At 30.9% G+C, this 17910-nt stretch overlaps 2 protein-coding genes across 8 annotated transcripts in view; one reads left to right on the top strand and one right to left on the bottom strand.

Moving 5' to 3' along the window:
* LOC127067684 (alpha-(1,3)-fucosyltransferase C) overlaps positions 1–17910 on the bottom strand; it is a 105650-nt gene that overhangs the window by 49605 nt on the left and 38135 nt on the right. The window lies entirely within an intron of this gene.
* The window catches only part of LOC127067682 (lachesin), a 243913-nt gene that overhangs the window by 208327 nt on the left and 17676 nt on the right, over positions 1–17910 (top strand). For all 7 annotated transcript variants that reach the window (XM_051002914.1, XM_051002917.1, XM_051002913.1 and 4 more), the window contains one exon: positions 1936–2091. In XM_051002914.1, the coding sequence (XP_050858871.1) occupies positions 1936–2091 (156 nt within the window). The remainder of the gene's footprint in view (positions 1–1935; positions 2092–17910) is intronic.

Raw genomic sequence — 17910 nt, 5'->3', positions numbered from 1 at the left:
CTTTTTCTTTTTCTTTTTTTTTCTTTTTTTTTTTCGAAAAGTTCGCCAATTTCTTCATTTTTATTCCTCATAGTTTGCACAATGAAAGTTTCAGGTTTCTCTTTTCTTTCCTCCTTTGACAGTACTTAGTGTAAAAATAGACAATTATTAATAGGCACGTTAATTATCGGTCAATTTAATTTGCAATAGCATCCTCTCAAAAAGAAATTTTATATATATCTTTTTTTGCAAATGAACAAAAAAAGAAGAAGGAAATAACATTCACGACCAGTTTTATGTAAAAAAAATTATATTACGTTCTATCAGCAATTTCTTTAACTCTTGGAATAATGGTCGATTGAAAAGTATCCCTTAAAAAAGAGAAGGTCATTCGTAAAGATCGAACGATATTGAACGAAGAGAGACATTCCGTTTGATTTTCTCGCGCGAAAGCATGCTTTGTCCGTTCGATGGGACAACGATCGTTGGGACATCGAATGCAACAAGTTGAACTTGGCTCGTTTTCAAAGAAGCTGTTGGAATTGATCAAGCTGACACGCGAAAGCTCGTTTTACAGCGTCACTCCAAAACGAACGATTGTATTGAATTCTTAACTTATTTTCTAATCGATAAATTAAACATTGCGAATTTGTAAAAATTAGCCAAGTACGAAAAAAATCACAATTTTTTCTCTTCAAATCTTTTAATCCTGACGTTTCAAAAACACATGGACAAAAATTCTTCTTTTCTTTTCTTTTCTTTTTTAATCCTTCGATTAAGACATTAAAAATTAAAAATAAAAAGAAAAAAGAAAAAAGAGAAATTCATTCCGAATCAATATCATTTGTTTATTAATATTTTAAAAATATAGAAATTATTTAAATATAATATATACATAGAGATTAGAGATAAAAAGGAAAAGATTATGTATTTTTTGTCGGATTATAATATATTCAAAAAAAGAAAGAAAAAATAGAAGTAATTTTCTTTTTTCATTCTTTTTTCAAGTACATAATTCTAATCCTTGTAATCCTTTTCAAACTCAACACTATTAAAGAATAAAACACAATATAAAGAACAAAAAAAAAGAAGAAGAAGAAGAAGTTACAACGACAGGTAACAAATATTCTCTCTCGCGACTTTTCAATCAAGCCAGATCACAAACGTACGCAACGGAAGATACTACAACAACACTACCAGCATCACCACCACCATCATCACCATCAACAACAACAACAACAACAATACCAACAGCAACGGCAACAACAAGAACAACAACACAACAGCCGTAGTAACAAGCGACAATGATCGACCGTTTAAATATGAAAAACACGATGGAAGCCGAAAAGACGATCTGCTGCCAGTCACGGATTCGAAGTTTTTTTTAGCTGACAGAAGACAACGCTGACGCTCTTTAATCTCCGTTCTTCGATAAAAGCTTCAACTTCCATTTGAATACGTTTGAGTTCGATACATCGACGTGAATCTGGTTTGAATGCTGCACGCGACGGCCTTATGCGCGTGATGTGGAATAGTGCTGTGTAGAGAGAAATAAAAAGAGAGAAAAAAATAGAAAGAGAGAGAGAGAAATAGATAGATAAATAAAGAGAGAGAGAGAGAGAGAGAGAGAGAGAGAGAGAGAGAGAGAGAGAGAGAGGTGGTTGCGCATGCTGGATTATCGATGAATAGAGAAAGAAAGATATATGATAAATGTTTAACATGTTAACATAACGATATTGGATGATCAAAAAAAAAAGAAAAAAAATCAAAATAAAAGAGAAGGGAGAGAGAGAGAAAAAGAGAGGGAGAGAGAAGGTATAAAAAAAACAAAATAATAATAATAATACAAAAACATAAAAAAAAAATCCTCTCCGAAAAGAATCGCACAACTTGTGCGCGTTTTTGCGCTTATCCTATGACTGGGTCACATGAGAAAAGGTCCTAATCTATTTTCAGGACGAGCGAGCACACCTCCACCAGCAAAAAGGCCGACTACCGTATGGCCATCCTCTTACAACCCGTATTCTCCGAAAAGGACGGAAAGACCATCGCCATCGAGCGAAGACAGGGTCGACAGGCCTAAACAGAAACTACGTGGTGATTACAGTACAGGTGAGGCTTTCATTCTCTCACCTGACCTCGACACCTTTCCATCTTCTCTCTCTCTCTCTCTCTCTCTCTCTCTCTCTCTCTATTTATCTATCTATCTATCTCTATCACACGTAGACATACAACCACACGTATGATCACTCACTTATTCTCTCTTTTCATTTTATCTTTCAACACTTTGGTTCATTCAGCGAAATGTCATTTCTCTTCGTCAGTCATCTCTATTTATCTCTCTCTCTCTTTTTCTTTCACTTTCCCTCTTTTCCTTTCTCTCTCTCTCTCTCTCTCTTTTGTTTTTTTTAAATATTTATTTTAATTCTTTTAACATATTTTCATCATATATTGTACGTATTATTATATCTCCTGTAATGGCCTTAAATGATTATTTATTCAAGCTTACAGGATCGATAACAAATATTTTCCATTTTCCCTTTTTCGTTCGTTTGTTTGTTTCACTTGTTTCATTTATTTATTTGTCGATTTATTTATGTACCAGGTATATCCATTATATTGATCTATTTCGCTTCTTTCTTCCTGCTTCTTTTTCTTTTTCCTCTCTTCCCTTTTTTATTTTTCTTTTTTTTCCCCCCCGTTTTCTTCGCGTAGCAATCATCTCTTTCCTTTTTCTTTCCTCTTCGTTTCTTTTCATCCAAACAGCCGAACGTTTTTCATCCAAGCATCACATTCACACTCCGCTCGCTTTTAATTTTCTTCGAAGCTCCGAATCCAAATCATGCAAGTTCAAAGAGAAACTCAAAGGACTGAGACGCAACTCACATTAGGTGGGAGTGGGTGGGGAGGAGGAGGGAGGGAGAAGGTTAAGAAAGGGAGAAGGGACTATGTAAGTTCTCTTCTTCGTTTTTCACGCGTTCTCCCTATGAAATACACAAGTTTTTATTTTTTCTTTTTTCTTTTTCTTTCTTTCTTTTTTTTCATTTGATAAAACTCTTCTCATCTCCCTCTCTCTCTCTCTCTCTCTCTCTCTATTTCTATCTCTCTCTTTCTCTTTCTTTCTATCTCTTAAAACTTAAGGTATTCCATCCGTTTACCAGATCGAAACGCAACGATCCGATATCGTTTTCTCTCGTCGACTCTATCGTTCCACTCGAAAGCTCGAACGTTATCCTTTGGAAGGATAATCCTATCGTAAGATTCCTTTTAGGATCACTTGCCCTTGGAGTAGGTAGTATTCCAACACTTTCGAAAATTCGCAAACTTTCGAAGTGTCAGCACAATGGATCGATCGATCTTTCAGAAGTTATACGAGTAAACGTTAAATTTTACTAAAATATAATTAAAATTATTTTGTTACGTCAAACTAGTAAACATAATTACAATCGACGTTTCCCAAGGTTTTCAAATGTCAGCGATGGATCGATCGATTATTATACGAACAAACATATTAAATTTTAGTACATAAACCAATTTATTTTATAATATCAAAATAATCATATATATATATAAATAAATAATATATATATATAAATAATCATACAATCACCGTTTATTATTCAACCACAAAATTATAATTAATCGTACGTATCGATTGCATATCTATGATTGAACATTTTATATCTGTCGAATGTATGATACTACATATTCTCGTGTAAAGCCTATTGAAATGATGCATATCAGCCTATATCCACATAACGATACAAACGATTTCAAGTATACCCAAGCTCGTATAGAGAATTTAATCCCTAGGATGATATTAGAGACTTTCATTCATTAATACTCATTAGCAAATGTCATCTATCTGTCTGTCTGTCTATTTATCTGTCTATCTATGTATCTTTCTCTCTCTCTCTCTCTCTCTCTCTCTCTCTCTCTCTCTCTCTCTCTCTCTCTCTTTCTTTTTCTTCTATTTTTAGAGCAGAAATTTCCAAAACATGGATCACATTAAATATTGAAATATATGAGTAGTTTACACACGTTCATCGAGAAAATTGAAAGTCATCGAAAAACGTCGGACGAACGGTACAAAATCGATTCAATTAAAAATCATACGAAAATGACTACTTTTATCTAGTTTTTTTTAACTCGCACGTACATATATCAAATCAATTATGAATTGCTTATCAATCGACTCTCGACAGCAATCACAGTTTCGATTGCCTTGCGAAGAACGATCGTTTTCGAGAACGAGCAGGATTTTCATTACGTAAAAAAAGAAAGTTTGGAAAGAACTGCTCTAGAGAATAAAAACTTTATAATTATGATACAAAAATAGAAACAAAAATAAGAATAACAGATAAAGAATCCCTCTTTCTTTTAACTCTCTCAGAAAAAGGAAAACAAGGAAAAAAGAGAAAAAAGAAAGAAGAAAAGAAGAAAAAAAAAATTGTTTTCCCTTGTTCGATTTCAACTTACTCGTGAGACATACATATATAATTCAACGTGCAAACTTTGCCTTTAACCGAAACGAAAAGATCAACGAATGGTAGTAGCTTAGAAGAAAAGTAAGAAAGGTTTCGAAATGTCATCGATAGCAAAGTTAGAACGCAGTGCTCTAATAGAAAGAAAGAAAAAAAGAAATAAAAAAGAGTGAAAGACAAAAAGAGAAAGAGAGAGAGAGAGAGAGAGAAACACTTCTCCGATACTATAAAGAATATGACAATGCAAGTTGTAAGAAGAACGGAAAGATACGAAGCAAGTTCGTTTTATTTGTGCAACGGGACGCATTAAAGGTGCAACGATAGTTCCTTTAACGCCATCTCTCTATGTTCACCTTCATGTTTTTCCTCGCGTTCGTTTGTTCTCTTCTTGAACAAGCAGACAACGTAACATAGAGAACATACATAGCAATTCTCGATCTATCTCTTTGTTTTTTCTTTCTTTCTTTCTTTCTTTCTATCTTTCTTTCTTTCTTTCTTTCTTTCTTTCTTTCTTTCTTCCTTTCTTTCTTTCTTTCTTTCTTTCTTTCTTTCTAGTGCACATCCGCTCTGTGAATATCTAATCTAATAAAATAGTGATATAATGTTTTCTACCTTTGGAGAAGCAACAGAGAGAGAGAGAGAGAAAGAGAGAAATAGAGAGAGAGAGAGAGAAAAAGAAACATACAGAGAGAGAAAGAGATGCAGTCGTTGCAGAGCAACATTTGCGTGTTATATGTCTATGTACGTGTAACGGATACGGTTCTTCCTTACGACCGGCTGTTGCAGCTGCAACTTGGACAAATAAAGGATATACTTTTTCGTAGAGCAAGATACCCGAGGAATCTCGAACTGTAACGTCTTAACATTACGAAAGAAAAAGAGAGAAATAGCGAAAGAGAGAGAAAGAAAGAAAGAGAGAGAGAAAACACGAAGAACATTTTCTTTTTCTTTCTCTTTTCTGCTTGTTTTTTCTTTTCTTGTTCCTTTTTTTTTTTATTTTCCTCTTTCAAAAACGATCACTTCACGAGAATGCAAGGATCGTCCGACAATTTTTCTTTCCTTTTTTTTATTTTTTTATTTTCCTGTTCTTTGTTCTTGTTTATTTTCTTTTTTCTTTTTTCTTCTTCCTTTTACTTTTATTACTTTTCTCTCTTTCTGTCTCTCTCTTTTTCTCTTTCTCTGTCTTTAACATGCAAACGGAATCCTTTTGCATACGTATTAGAGTATTACGAGCTAGCATGAAGAATAGAGAGTATTATCTCGTTTCCGTGTAAGATTAATCGATGACTATTAAAGCTCAACAGGCAGTCAGGATGCGATCGATCGGTGCCAAAGTATTAGCATAACTCTGCAATCTGCTGCATTTATTTGCCATAAAAACTCGTTAGAACATAGGGCCTTCTTAACAGTCGATTTAATCTCATCTATATCAAGATAATTTGTGATTACTATTAAACGATTTTACTATTAATAGATTCATATATATTATTCTACATATTAATTATATATATATTTTTTTTCTGTTTTCTTTTTACAAACAAAAAAAAAACTAAAAATATATATGTATTATTAATAACTTCATTTTTTTAATTACAATTTTCTTCTTACATAATAACTTTCATTCATTGTTCCGTTGAAGCTAAATTTTTTTTGTACTTGATAAAGAGTTTATAAAACATGGACAGTTAGGTTGAAAAGCCCTAACGCGTAGAAGTTAACGCAATGGCGTCTAGCAGGTTACTTGAAATATGCATGCCCTCGTCCTTTAGCACGTTTAGCTAGAAATTACGTAGGAGTAACACGCGCTTCCTCTATAACACCATGTTAATATTAACTACGAGCCCTCTCGAATGTTATCCTGAGGTATCCGAAACTCCTCCCCGTTAGGATATCGAAGCTCCTTGATTGTCTCCCTTTTAGGGCTGTCCCACTTCCCTCCCTCTCTACCCTCCCTACCTTCCCTTCAATGAGTCACGTGCGCTGGTAACGCGTGCGCACGCGACTGTTAATTTATACATACATGTCTGCGTATTAACTATTACGTGTTCTCACAGCAATCACACGATTTCACAAAATGTTTAATACTTTCATAGAATTTAAATTTAATGAAAAGAGAAATTTGTATTATTTAAAAAAGCTTTAGAGTTTTATGTCTATAGATTATATATGTATATAATTTTACTTATTTTTTGACTTATTTTGTTTCTCTTTTTATTTGATTATAATTACTTATCAATGTTTTCGACATAGCTAATAACGGGAATTAGAATAATTGTCATTTAAAAGAAAAAAGAAAAAAAGGAAATCACAAATGTTAAGTCAGTCCTTAAGTTAATTGATACTCTTTTATCAAGTATTTCTCTTTGTATTTTAAAAACAAAATAAGATTGAGTTATATAGAATTAAGAAATAATCAATATCGCGTAAAATAACGCAATTGTGATAATGGCAGTATGATCGATAATACAAAAATTCCAAACAAATATCTTCTGCTTAAAAAAAAAAATTGTGTAATAAATCGATCAAGACGATTTGATAAAGCGATGGAGAAAAATTTCGTACGAGAGAAATACTTCGTGCGTTATAAAAAGTAACAGTTATTCTTTCCGTTTAAAAGATTTTCTTTCGCAAAAGAAATGCAACGAGGTTCCTCGTGGTTGCATTTTAGAATAGGTACCACCCAGGTCTCGTTCGACGAAGAGAAAAGTAAGGAATAGTGCAAGCCAGCTTGGCAACATTTGCAATAGTTTCCAAAGCTGGTGCAGTTTCTTCGTCGAGCTCGTCTTTCTTCGCCATAGACTCGCCTTGGCGGCTCTTCTTTCGGAGATAAGGCAACGGTTAGTCGAGGGGAGGTTTAAGGTCAGGATAAGATAAACCTCATAGCTTTTACGGGAAACTTGGCAGCCATGTTGGAAAGGCGAGCCACGTTCCGGCCATATCCTCGTGCTACTACCAACGACGCATTCTGTCCTTTTCTATATATAAAGGGTGTAACGAAACTACGCGGCAAAACTTCACGAATGGGTTTCACGTATCTAAAGAAGAAGAAAAGAAGAAAAAAAAAAAGAAATAATAAATAAGTTGATTTTATCAATCATGGACTTGATCGAAAATTCTTAATTTCTCAGTTACGATAATTTCAATCCTGATTTTATCGTTAGTTCGTTTCAATTATGTTTATTTTTTGATATTATGATAAAACTCTGTTGAGATTTCTTTAGATTGAAATGTACGTTTGGGACTTGATCATGATTCTGATTTTAACAATCTTTATGTGTGAATGTTAAAGATATTCGACTAGATGAAAAAGATTCGATAACTGTGATAATATGTTCGAAGAAAATTTAACTAGTGTCTTGGATTTAATTCCAGTAAATAAAATTAATGTAACTGGAGTTACACTGACAACGATTAAATTATGATAAATGAATAAAACGAAGAAAGAAATTAAGTTATTAATACCATCTTGAATGAATTTAAAATTTCTTTTTTCTTATTCTTTATATATAAGTAATCCAATTCTTTATATATAAGAATAGTTTCGTTACACCCTATATATCTATATAGATACAAACACGTATATGTATGACACTTGTCTTTTTCTTCTCTCTCTTTCTCTCTCTTTAAATCTTCTAACGAAATTTCTAATTAATAAATCTTTTATAAATCTTTCTTTCTAAATTCTTCTATCTCTCTTTCTCTTCTTAATATTTAAATTTCTAAAATTTATATAGAAGAGTCATGATCCAAATTGATATTTTCATAGATAAATATGTATTAATCCAACTGAATCATCTTCATTAGCTTGAATGAAGATATATATTTGTTATTTATGTAATAACTCAAGAAAATTAGATCTCTTGAATAGAATTGATGTATTAAACAAGTTAGATCTTCGATTGATGTTGAGAATACCGAAGTCTCGAGAAATCCTTTACTGTCTCAAAGGATTCGCCAGTTTTGCTTATAAGCTCTGAGAGTCTCTTGGGTTAGTAATCGCTGGGACTTAACACATCAAATTAATACTCTTTAGGCTAAAACAGTCAAATCGTTTTGGCTCTTTTTACAATAAAATGCAATTTCATGTTGTATAATTATTTCTTTAATATCATTTTTTTTTTAATATTCCTTTGAGTACAAATAAAAATATATTTAAATAAATATAAAGTAGTTTTTCCTCTTTTCTTATTTTTTTATTTCTTTTTTTTTCGAATATTCAGTGTCTCCACGAAACTGCTTACTGTATTTTAAAAAAAACACATTGGTATAATATAAATGAATAATAAATATATTAATAATAAAATATTTTTTCATTGCATGCCACATGTTGTATCATTTTCCGCGTATTCGCATGACGAAAAGAAGAAAATTATGTTGGTAGCTTGTTGAAACTGTTTCGTACATTTTTTAAAAACATGCCTCTAATATACTATATTATAAATAAATTATAAATATTAATAATTAAATATCTTAACGTTGGGTCGTGTTATATCATTTTCGTATTTGCGGACGTATTTGCGGACGAAAAAAAAAGAAGCAAAATTATGTTGGTTCCTTGTTGAAACTATTTCATGCATTTAAAAAAGAAAGAAACAAAACTAAATAAAATAAAACATGAACAAAATAAAAAAATAAAACAAACACATGATACCGATACTATAACAGAAACAAATAATAAATATTAATAAACGAATATATCTTAACGTAACGCATCGTAATATCGTATCGTATAAATTTCTAACATATTCGCGTGGGTGAGAGGAGGAACGAAAAAAAAAAGGAAGAAAAGGAAAAAAACACAATTTAGTTTTAATGAAAATAATAGAATATATAAATACTTTATATCGATCAGATCAAATTGAAACGAAATCAATATTTCGAAAGAACTTAGGTATTTTTTTTCATTTGAACAATATTTACGCTCGAAATCGATCCCGCGCTCGCACATCCGGTTAACTTTATTTCCATACTACTATCCGACACTCTCTCTCTCTCTCTCTCTCTCTCACACACACACACACACACTCTCTTTCTCTCTCCCAATATTTGAATAAAAAAGTCAACCGTGTATATGCGGGAAAACTATGAACTCTTTCGGATACGTTGCCGTCGCGTAAAATTAATGTGCATGCATATCACCGCTGGAAAACGTTAGCGCTCAGAACGAACTCGCTTGGCAGAAGTCATAAAAGCGTGAAACTTCGGCCGTGTCGGCCGTGAATGCGTTCGTTATCGTTAGTCAATTTTTGACTCGAGCAGAGAACGTTAGCCATGGTTATTGATGACCGACTAATGAAATATTTAATCTCTTTCGCAACATATTTCATTCAATGGTCCGAGTACCGACTTAAAAATTATATCGTGTAATTGATATAGTTAGATTTAAAAAAATAGTCGCTTGTGTTTTTTGAAAAAAAAGAAAGAGAGAGAGAAAGAGAGAGAGAGAGAGAGAGAGAGAGAGAGAGAGAGAGAGAAGGAAAGAAAGAAGAAAATAAAGAAAACGAACGAATGACATGCATTTGTAATACCATAAAAAAATTGATCCATCTTTGTGATCAAATACAAAATATCGATTGCAATATGCTGGAAACAAAGATTTATCAATTAATATTTATTGTATCGATTGATACACGATAAGGGTTGATAGAATTTTTTCAAAGAACAATTTTATATTGGATATTAAAGAAATAATAATTAAATTTATATTACCTTTCGTAATACTTTTATGAATTTTTATATTAAATCGAATTTTCATTGTTGAGTATAAATCAATTTTTATTTTTAAGTTTCCCGTGATGAATAAGAATTTAATTACAAGTAGAGATAAATAAACATGAAGGTGAACTTCAGACAGTTCTAAGAATCTGTTAGTCTGCTTTTCTCTTATATGTTTGTTTATTAGACCATTATTGATTTCTTAATATTCGAGACTCCAAGGACGTACTTTCAAAGTCAGTTAGAATTCAGACGTCGCAGAGTTCAGTTCGTCTCTTCATTATTATCAGGTATAATTATATAATTTCTATTAAACATTCCTTATTGCGTAATTTGATTATTACTGATATATTTTTTAATGCGTATCTAATACATAAGTACGTAGGTTAATAACGAGATATCATAAACATTCACGTAAATTTCTTTTATACATACTTTACGTTTGTTTATTAGACCATTATTGATTTCTTAATAATCGAGACTCTAAAGACGTACTTTCAAAGTCAGTTAGAATTCAGACGTCGCAGAGTTCAGTTCGTCTCTCCATTATTATCAGGTATAATTATATAATTTCTATTAAACATTCCTTATTACGTAATTTGATTATTACTGATATATTTTTTAATACGTATCTAATACATAAGTACTTAGGTTAATAACGAGACATCATAAACATTCAATTTTCATTAAACATTATTTATCGCTCCATTTAATTATTGCTGGTATATCTTTTACTTCGTATCTAATATATAAGTACGTACGTTGATAACGAGATATCATAAACATTCATGTAAATTTTTTTTATACATACTTTGCGTTCGTTTGTTGTTGGACCCGTATTGATCGAGACTCTAAGGACGTACTTTCGAGGTCAGTTAAAATTTAGACGTCGTATATTACAATTCGTTCTCCAATTATAATCTCATGTATTCATATATTTTTCGTTAAGCATTATTTATCGTATAATTTAATTATTAGTTATATATTTTTTCAATGATTAAATAAGAGAAAATAATAGTTTGATAACTCTATTAACTGCTCGAAGAAACAAAGAAGAATTCACCTGTTGCATGATATCGACTATCGGATATCCCCTGTCGATAGGCTTATCGAACTTTCTTATAAGACACTTCGGTGACTAATTGTAAGAAAGCAATGATTATATAGATAGAAAGCTTCGACCGAATGAAATCTTTAAAAATTTCTCTCATGAAATTATAAAACACTTTTGTATATTAATCTTTATCCTATTCAATAATTTACGCAATAATCAAGAATTATTAAAATCTATAATTTAATAATAACAAATTATATACAAGAGATATTTCGTACAATCGATTTGCAAGCACTCTTCGAAACTATAACATGTGTGTGTGTGTGTGTGTGTGTGTGTGTGTGTGTGTGTGTGTGTGTGTGTGTGTGTGTGTGTGTACATACATATATATATATATATATATATATATATATATATAACATCTATGTATAACATTTACAGTGTAAATTCTCGATTAATTAATTTTAATTAGTTAATTTAAATCATATTTTCGATATATACACACACACACACACACACGTGTTACATGTTACATTTCAACTTTCACAATAATATTAAAACAAACGAGCCAGAATAATTCTTCGAATTTTCGACTTTAAAGCATTATAATAAAATGAGTATAAACAGAGAAAAAATCATTTTTTTGAGAAAACTTGTTTTGTATACCATGCTTATACACGTTCGTGTAAATAAAAATAAAAAAAAAAAAAAATGAGGTGGTACCATAGCATTTTTCTCGAAAGTCGTAAACAAAGGAGTTAGAACGTGCGAAGTGTTACATTGCGCGAGGCGCACGCGTGTCGTACACCATATATTCTCAAATATACGACCAAATAAAAGCTACAAATTGCTTCCATAGCTGGGAACGAAACGTGCGTTTAACTTAACGCACTTGTTTCCTTTTATTTTTATTTCATCCGACGTGCGTTATCTTTAAGACTTATAGTTGAGATCGACAACAGCTATATATAAAAACGTATATAGTTAATTCCTATATAGATTACGTATTATGTATACAGTGCAATTTTTTTTTTTTATAGAATATTCTGCAAAAAGACATTAATCCATATATGTCAAAAAATTATTAGTTTAGGAGATATTTATAAACGCTTATTCAGCATTTACTCTACGCTTACTCAGTATTTACTTTGCGCTTATTCTCCGTTTACTTTCTATATTTGTTTAATATCTCTATCACTTTTAGTTCGGAAGATATTCCTATGTAAATGGAAGACGTAGATATTGATAATATAGAAAAAGATTCTTTTTTTTTAATAAAAAAGTAATTTACTTATAAATTATTTATCAATTTATATAATATATAGATCAGTCATAATCGAATTTAAACTTTTTTTTTAAAGGTAATAAGATAAATTTAGTTCGTAAAAATTTGTTTATAAAAATTGTTTATAACAAATTGTTAATTAATTATTATCAACAGCTTGAAAAAAAAATAGAGAAAATTACGCGCTTTATAATGGTGCTTGACTCATATCTCTATGACATTTAGTTCCGAAGATATTTCCACGTAAATATAATAGAAAAAAATTACTTATTCCGTAAAAATCTAATTTGTTTATTAATTATTTATTAATTTATCTAATTTTATAAATAAATTGCAATCGGGTGTAAACTTTCTTTTCCTTTTTTACAAAATAAGATATATTTAGTTCGTAAGAATTTGTTTATAAAAATTGTTTATAACAAATTGTTAATTAATTATTAACAACAGCTTGAAAAAAAATAGGGGAAATTACGCACTTTATAATAGTGGTTGATTCATGTCTCTACGACTTTTAGTTCCAAAGATATTCTCATGTAAATATAATTAAAAAAATTGTTTATTTCATAAAAATTTAATTTGTTTATTAATTGTTTATTAATTTATATAATTCTATAAATCAATCGCAATCTGATGTGAATTTCTTTTTTTTTTTTGCAAGATAAGATGAATCTAGTCCGTAAGAATTTGTTTATAAAAATTGTTTATAACAAATTGTTAATTAATCATTAACAATATCATTAAAAAATAGAGAAAATTCTCCCCTTTAAAATGGTGGTTGTTTCAAGTTTTTACGACTTTTAGTTCCAGAGATATTCTCATTTAAATCGAATACGTTTATATTGACCCACTGACCTATATTTCATTCATAAAACTCGGTGACACACTGACCTATATAAATTCTAAGAATTTACGCTAACTTACTACTACTACTACTTTTACTACGAACAGCTGTATTAAACGATTTATGAATGAAAATCTTTCAAAGGCGATATCTTCGGAACGAAAAATCGTAGAGACTTGAAACCAACGCCGTTTTCAAGCGTATTTTATTCTTTATTTATTTAAATATTGCAATAATATTGTTATAATAAAATCGATTTTGTTAATAATTTTTAAAATTGGATTTTTTTTCTTTTCTTTCGTAAAAACGGACATAATTATAATGAAATCGATTAAATTTTTATTATAATTATATTTGGCAATTATTAACTATTAAAATTAAATATTTATGTAAATTATATTTTATTTATTTAAAAAATATTTATTAATACTAGTCGCTAATGCAAGAAATTGAAAGGTCGAAAACTCGGAGAAGTTCTTTCGTAGTAACGACGTAATCGTGACGAAGTTATTTAAGTTTTAGCATAAATTTTATTTTGTTTATTTAAAATAAGAGATAAAGTGTCTATAAACGATCGATAATGTAAATAATTGAATGATCAGAAACTCGTAAGAAACGAAGACTCGAAAAAGATTTATCCTTTCAGATTTAGTTATGCAAACGAAAAGAATCATAAAGAAATGAGGAAGAAATATAGTAAACGACAAAAGGAAGCTTTAAAGGATGACGTCATCGTATGTTTTTAAATATGTACATACTTAGCATGCAGAAAGCTTCTGGGAGCAGTCAAACACCAATGTAAAGCCTGTTTTTTTTTTCTTTTTTATTAGGTTAAGAGTCACGCTTATTTTATTCGAGCGCGAGATATTTTTCGAAAAAGAAAAAAGAAAGAAAAGTGGGAAAAAAGAGAGATAAAGAGAAAGAGAGAAAGAGAAAGGAAATACTGAAAGCTCGGTGAACTTTTTATCTTTTGAAATGTAGCTCGAAAAACGTTCTTGTAAATTTATGTAGGACAAGCATTATATGTCCAGTCTGCAGTTATCCAGCGTGAAAAGGATATGTTTATGTACGTATATGTACATATATATTTATATGTATGCATACGTGTATATGTATACACATAAATACATGGCTATCTATTCCCTTGCACAGCTAAACCCATTAGAATCGACAAATATCGATGATTGTAAAATAACAGAAAGTTTAGTAATTATCGAAATATACAACGGCATTTCGGATAAACAACGTGTTTAATAGTATAAACCGTATTGGAATAGCTTGATTGAGAGTACTCATTAGTAATCGGTATTCCATTTATCCATGACAAAAGAATGTTTATGACAATAATTTCGTCGGATATTACATTTACAATATTCTGTATTACTGACTCGATAAAATCACATATATTTAATACTCGAATTTAATTCGTTTTCCTTCTTCTTCTTTTTTTTATTTCTTATTAAAATTTCATCGTTTATAATATGAAATACTAAATGGTTCTTTTTCTTTCCTTCTTTTCTTCCTCCGTTCAAAACAAAGTTTGTCACTAAAGTAATTTAAAAGAAAAAAGAAGAAACAAAAAAGATAAAAAGGAAACAAGAAAAAAAAGAGTACATTATAATCTTTATTACGAAAGTAGCTAATGCTCTTTTCGACGAATTACTATTTTACTTTTCATTAAAATCATCTCCTATTGTCTTTAAAATATACGACATACATACATATAGACATATAAATACATACATATATATATATATATATATATATATATATAAATATATAAATATATATATATACACATATATATATATACATATACATACATAAAGGAGATAACGAGACTTCGAGGACCAATAGCAAGATCAGAGAAAGAAAGAGAGAGGAAAGTGAAGAAGGAAATCGATGGGAAGTAAATGGTGCGGAAAACTATACGGCCACCTCGTGGCTCATTTTCTACTTTTCTCTACTCGGACAGAGTCCAACTCAATAGCGGTAGCAGATTCTCTTCCGTTCCGAAGAACCGTCCCTTTTTCGATATCGATCTTTCGATTTATCTTTATAGTGAAGGAGCTTACTCTTATTCTCTCTCCCTTTCTCTCTCTTTCTGTTTTTTCTCTCATTCTCTTTTTCTTTCTTTCTTTTTCTTTTTCTTTCTCTTCCTCTGTCTCTCTCTCTCTTTCTTTAGACTATTCGGAAACAAATGACGGATGCGACCTTGTTCCCTTAGGAGAAACGTTTTCGTCGCTTTCTGTAATGTAAAAGAAGAGAATTTGAAGAAAGAGACTTTAAAAAAATACGATCCTCTCTATACATTCGAAAAGAAAATTTTTCTATCATTTATAATATTTTATCTCACATCTATATTATATATATTTATATATATATATATATATATATATAAATCTTTTATTTAGCTACCTACTTTTTGTGTGTCCCTTGATAACAGGCAGAAACTTAATAAACGATCTATACGTTTCATCTATCTATCTTTTTCTTACTAGCTTATTTTTCTGGTGAAATTGCACGTTACAAAAGATACATTTGTTCCGGTACTTACCGACCGACAGTTTGAAGGGACATCGAGAGTGAAAGACAGAAAGAGAGAGCGAGAGAGAAAGAGAGAAGAATAAAGAGAGGGAGAGAAAGAGATAGATAGAAGAATGACAGATAAACTGGCAGATGTAAGTGTTTCACAGTTGATAGTTCGACTGTTACAAGTATAGGGTTATCTCGATTTCAAAATGACATTCTCAAAGAGGCTTCAACTGTCACGAAACTAATTTCGATACTGACAACCAGAATTCGATGGGAAACTATGGGGGAACATCTACGTTTTCTTTATTTTTTAGATATATAAAAGAAAAAAAAGAAGGAGAGAAAGAGAGAGAAAATAACGTTATATAGGACATATATGAAAACGCAAAGAGAGAGAGAGAGAGAGAGAGAGAAATAGATAAAAAGAGAGAAAGAGAAAGAAAAAAGATAAAGACAGAAGGCATGAATCAAGTCAAAGGCACAAATAACTCTAGCGAATAGTAAAGCAGCACGTTACATTAAAGCTCGTGCAATGGCGTAGTCTCGTGAATCCACGATGTAACATCCTTCTCGTTATATCCTTGTTGTCAACCTCCACGGAATCGTTATCCTCACCATTGTCGTAACAACGATCGATCCAGGAAGTGCAATGCGAGGTGCATCAACGATGATGCTTATCGTACTGTTACTGGACGATGGCTGAGCCAGCGAAATCGTACGTTACCAGAGCATAAATCGCCTTCTGACTCGCAAATTCACGTATTTGTATATATGCATGTGTGTATATGTGTGTGTGTACGTATAAATGTGTATGTCAATTGCGCGCACGCGCGAATGTATGTGCACGTGTATGCATGTATTTCTCTCTTTCTCCCATTTATTCAAAGACGAAGGAAAATGTACAATCGATTCGTATATTTTCCTGTACGTGTGTGTGTGTGTGTAGTTACGGATACCACTGTTCACTGTTTCTTATTTTAGGAGTTGAAAGATGAGAAATGAGAATTCTGCTTCATTTCAGCTTCATTAAGAACTCTAGCACGTTCGAAGTATAGGATGATTAATAAAAAATTCGAGAGAGAGAATTATTTAAAAATAGATGATAGTAAAAGATAGATGATGTAATCTTACAATTATTTGGATTATTTGTTTCTCTTAGAATATTTGTTCGAAAGATATAGACAACAATTCTCGTGTTGATTAATCAGACAGAAAGGATCGAGAAAATGAAGATCTAGAGATCACGGAAGCTATTTAACGAAAATCTCCCTCTATCCAATTTTCACAAAATCTCCCATTTATGTATTGTCTCACGTATTGTTCGACTCTCACAAATAAAGTAAATTGTCTCTAATCCCCTTACGCTTGATTTATCGAACCAAATGAAGTTTTTCTAGATGAAACGAAGCACAGTAAATTTTCTTTTGTCTCTATATAAATTCGATGAAAAATTAAGCGGAAAGATAGAGAAGCTAAATAAAAAGAAAAATAGTAATGAATAGATTCTTATCGATTGTTTATAATAAAATAACAAAATAATCTTGTGATATGTTATTATTATTTATACGAACAAAGTCTTATTTAATAGTATCATTATGCGACGACATTTATATATGAACGATCAAATAGAAAATTTCTGTAGTATTAAAAGCGTAGAATTTGTTGAAAAAATAATTTTTCATCGGACGAAAGAAAAAAAGGAAAGGAAAAAGAGAAAGAAAAACTTACTTGTTGTGTGTGCAAAATGATCACACAAGTAAAGATAACGCGAACTCCTCCGAACGATAAAGTTTAACCGTGATATTAAATCCGCATATCGTACCGAAACATTATTGGATCCGAAGTACGTGGCTTTTATATAACGATAATATTAGCTCACACCGGAAGGTAGTCCGTAGGAGTAAATGGCACGCGTTCTTGCACGTGTTTGCTTTTGTATTGGTAATCATGGTATATCAACGGGAAAAGATAGACAAAGAATGTTTATTCGAGTTAAAAGAGTGTTCTGATAAAGGTC

This window comes from Vespula vulgaris, chromosome 11 (genome assembly GCF_905475345.1).
Source record: "Vespula vulgaris chromosome 11, iyVesVulg1.1, whole genome shotgun sequence".
Taxonomy (NCBI): domain Eukaryota; kingdom Metazoa; phylum Arthropoda; class Insecta; order Hymenoptera; family Vespidae; genus Vespula; species Vespula vulgaris.
Note: the sequence above shows the minus strand (reverse complement) of the source record. Positions and strands in the feature narration are given on the sequence as shown.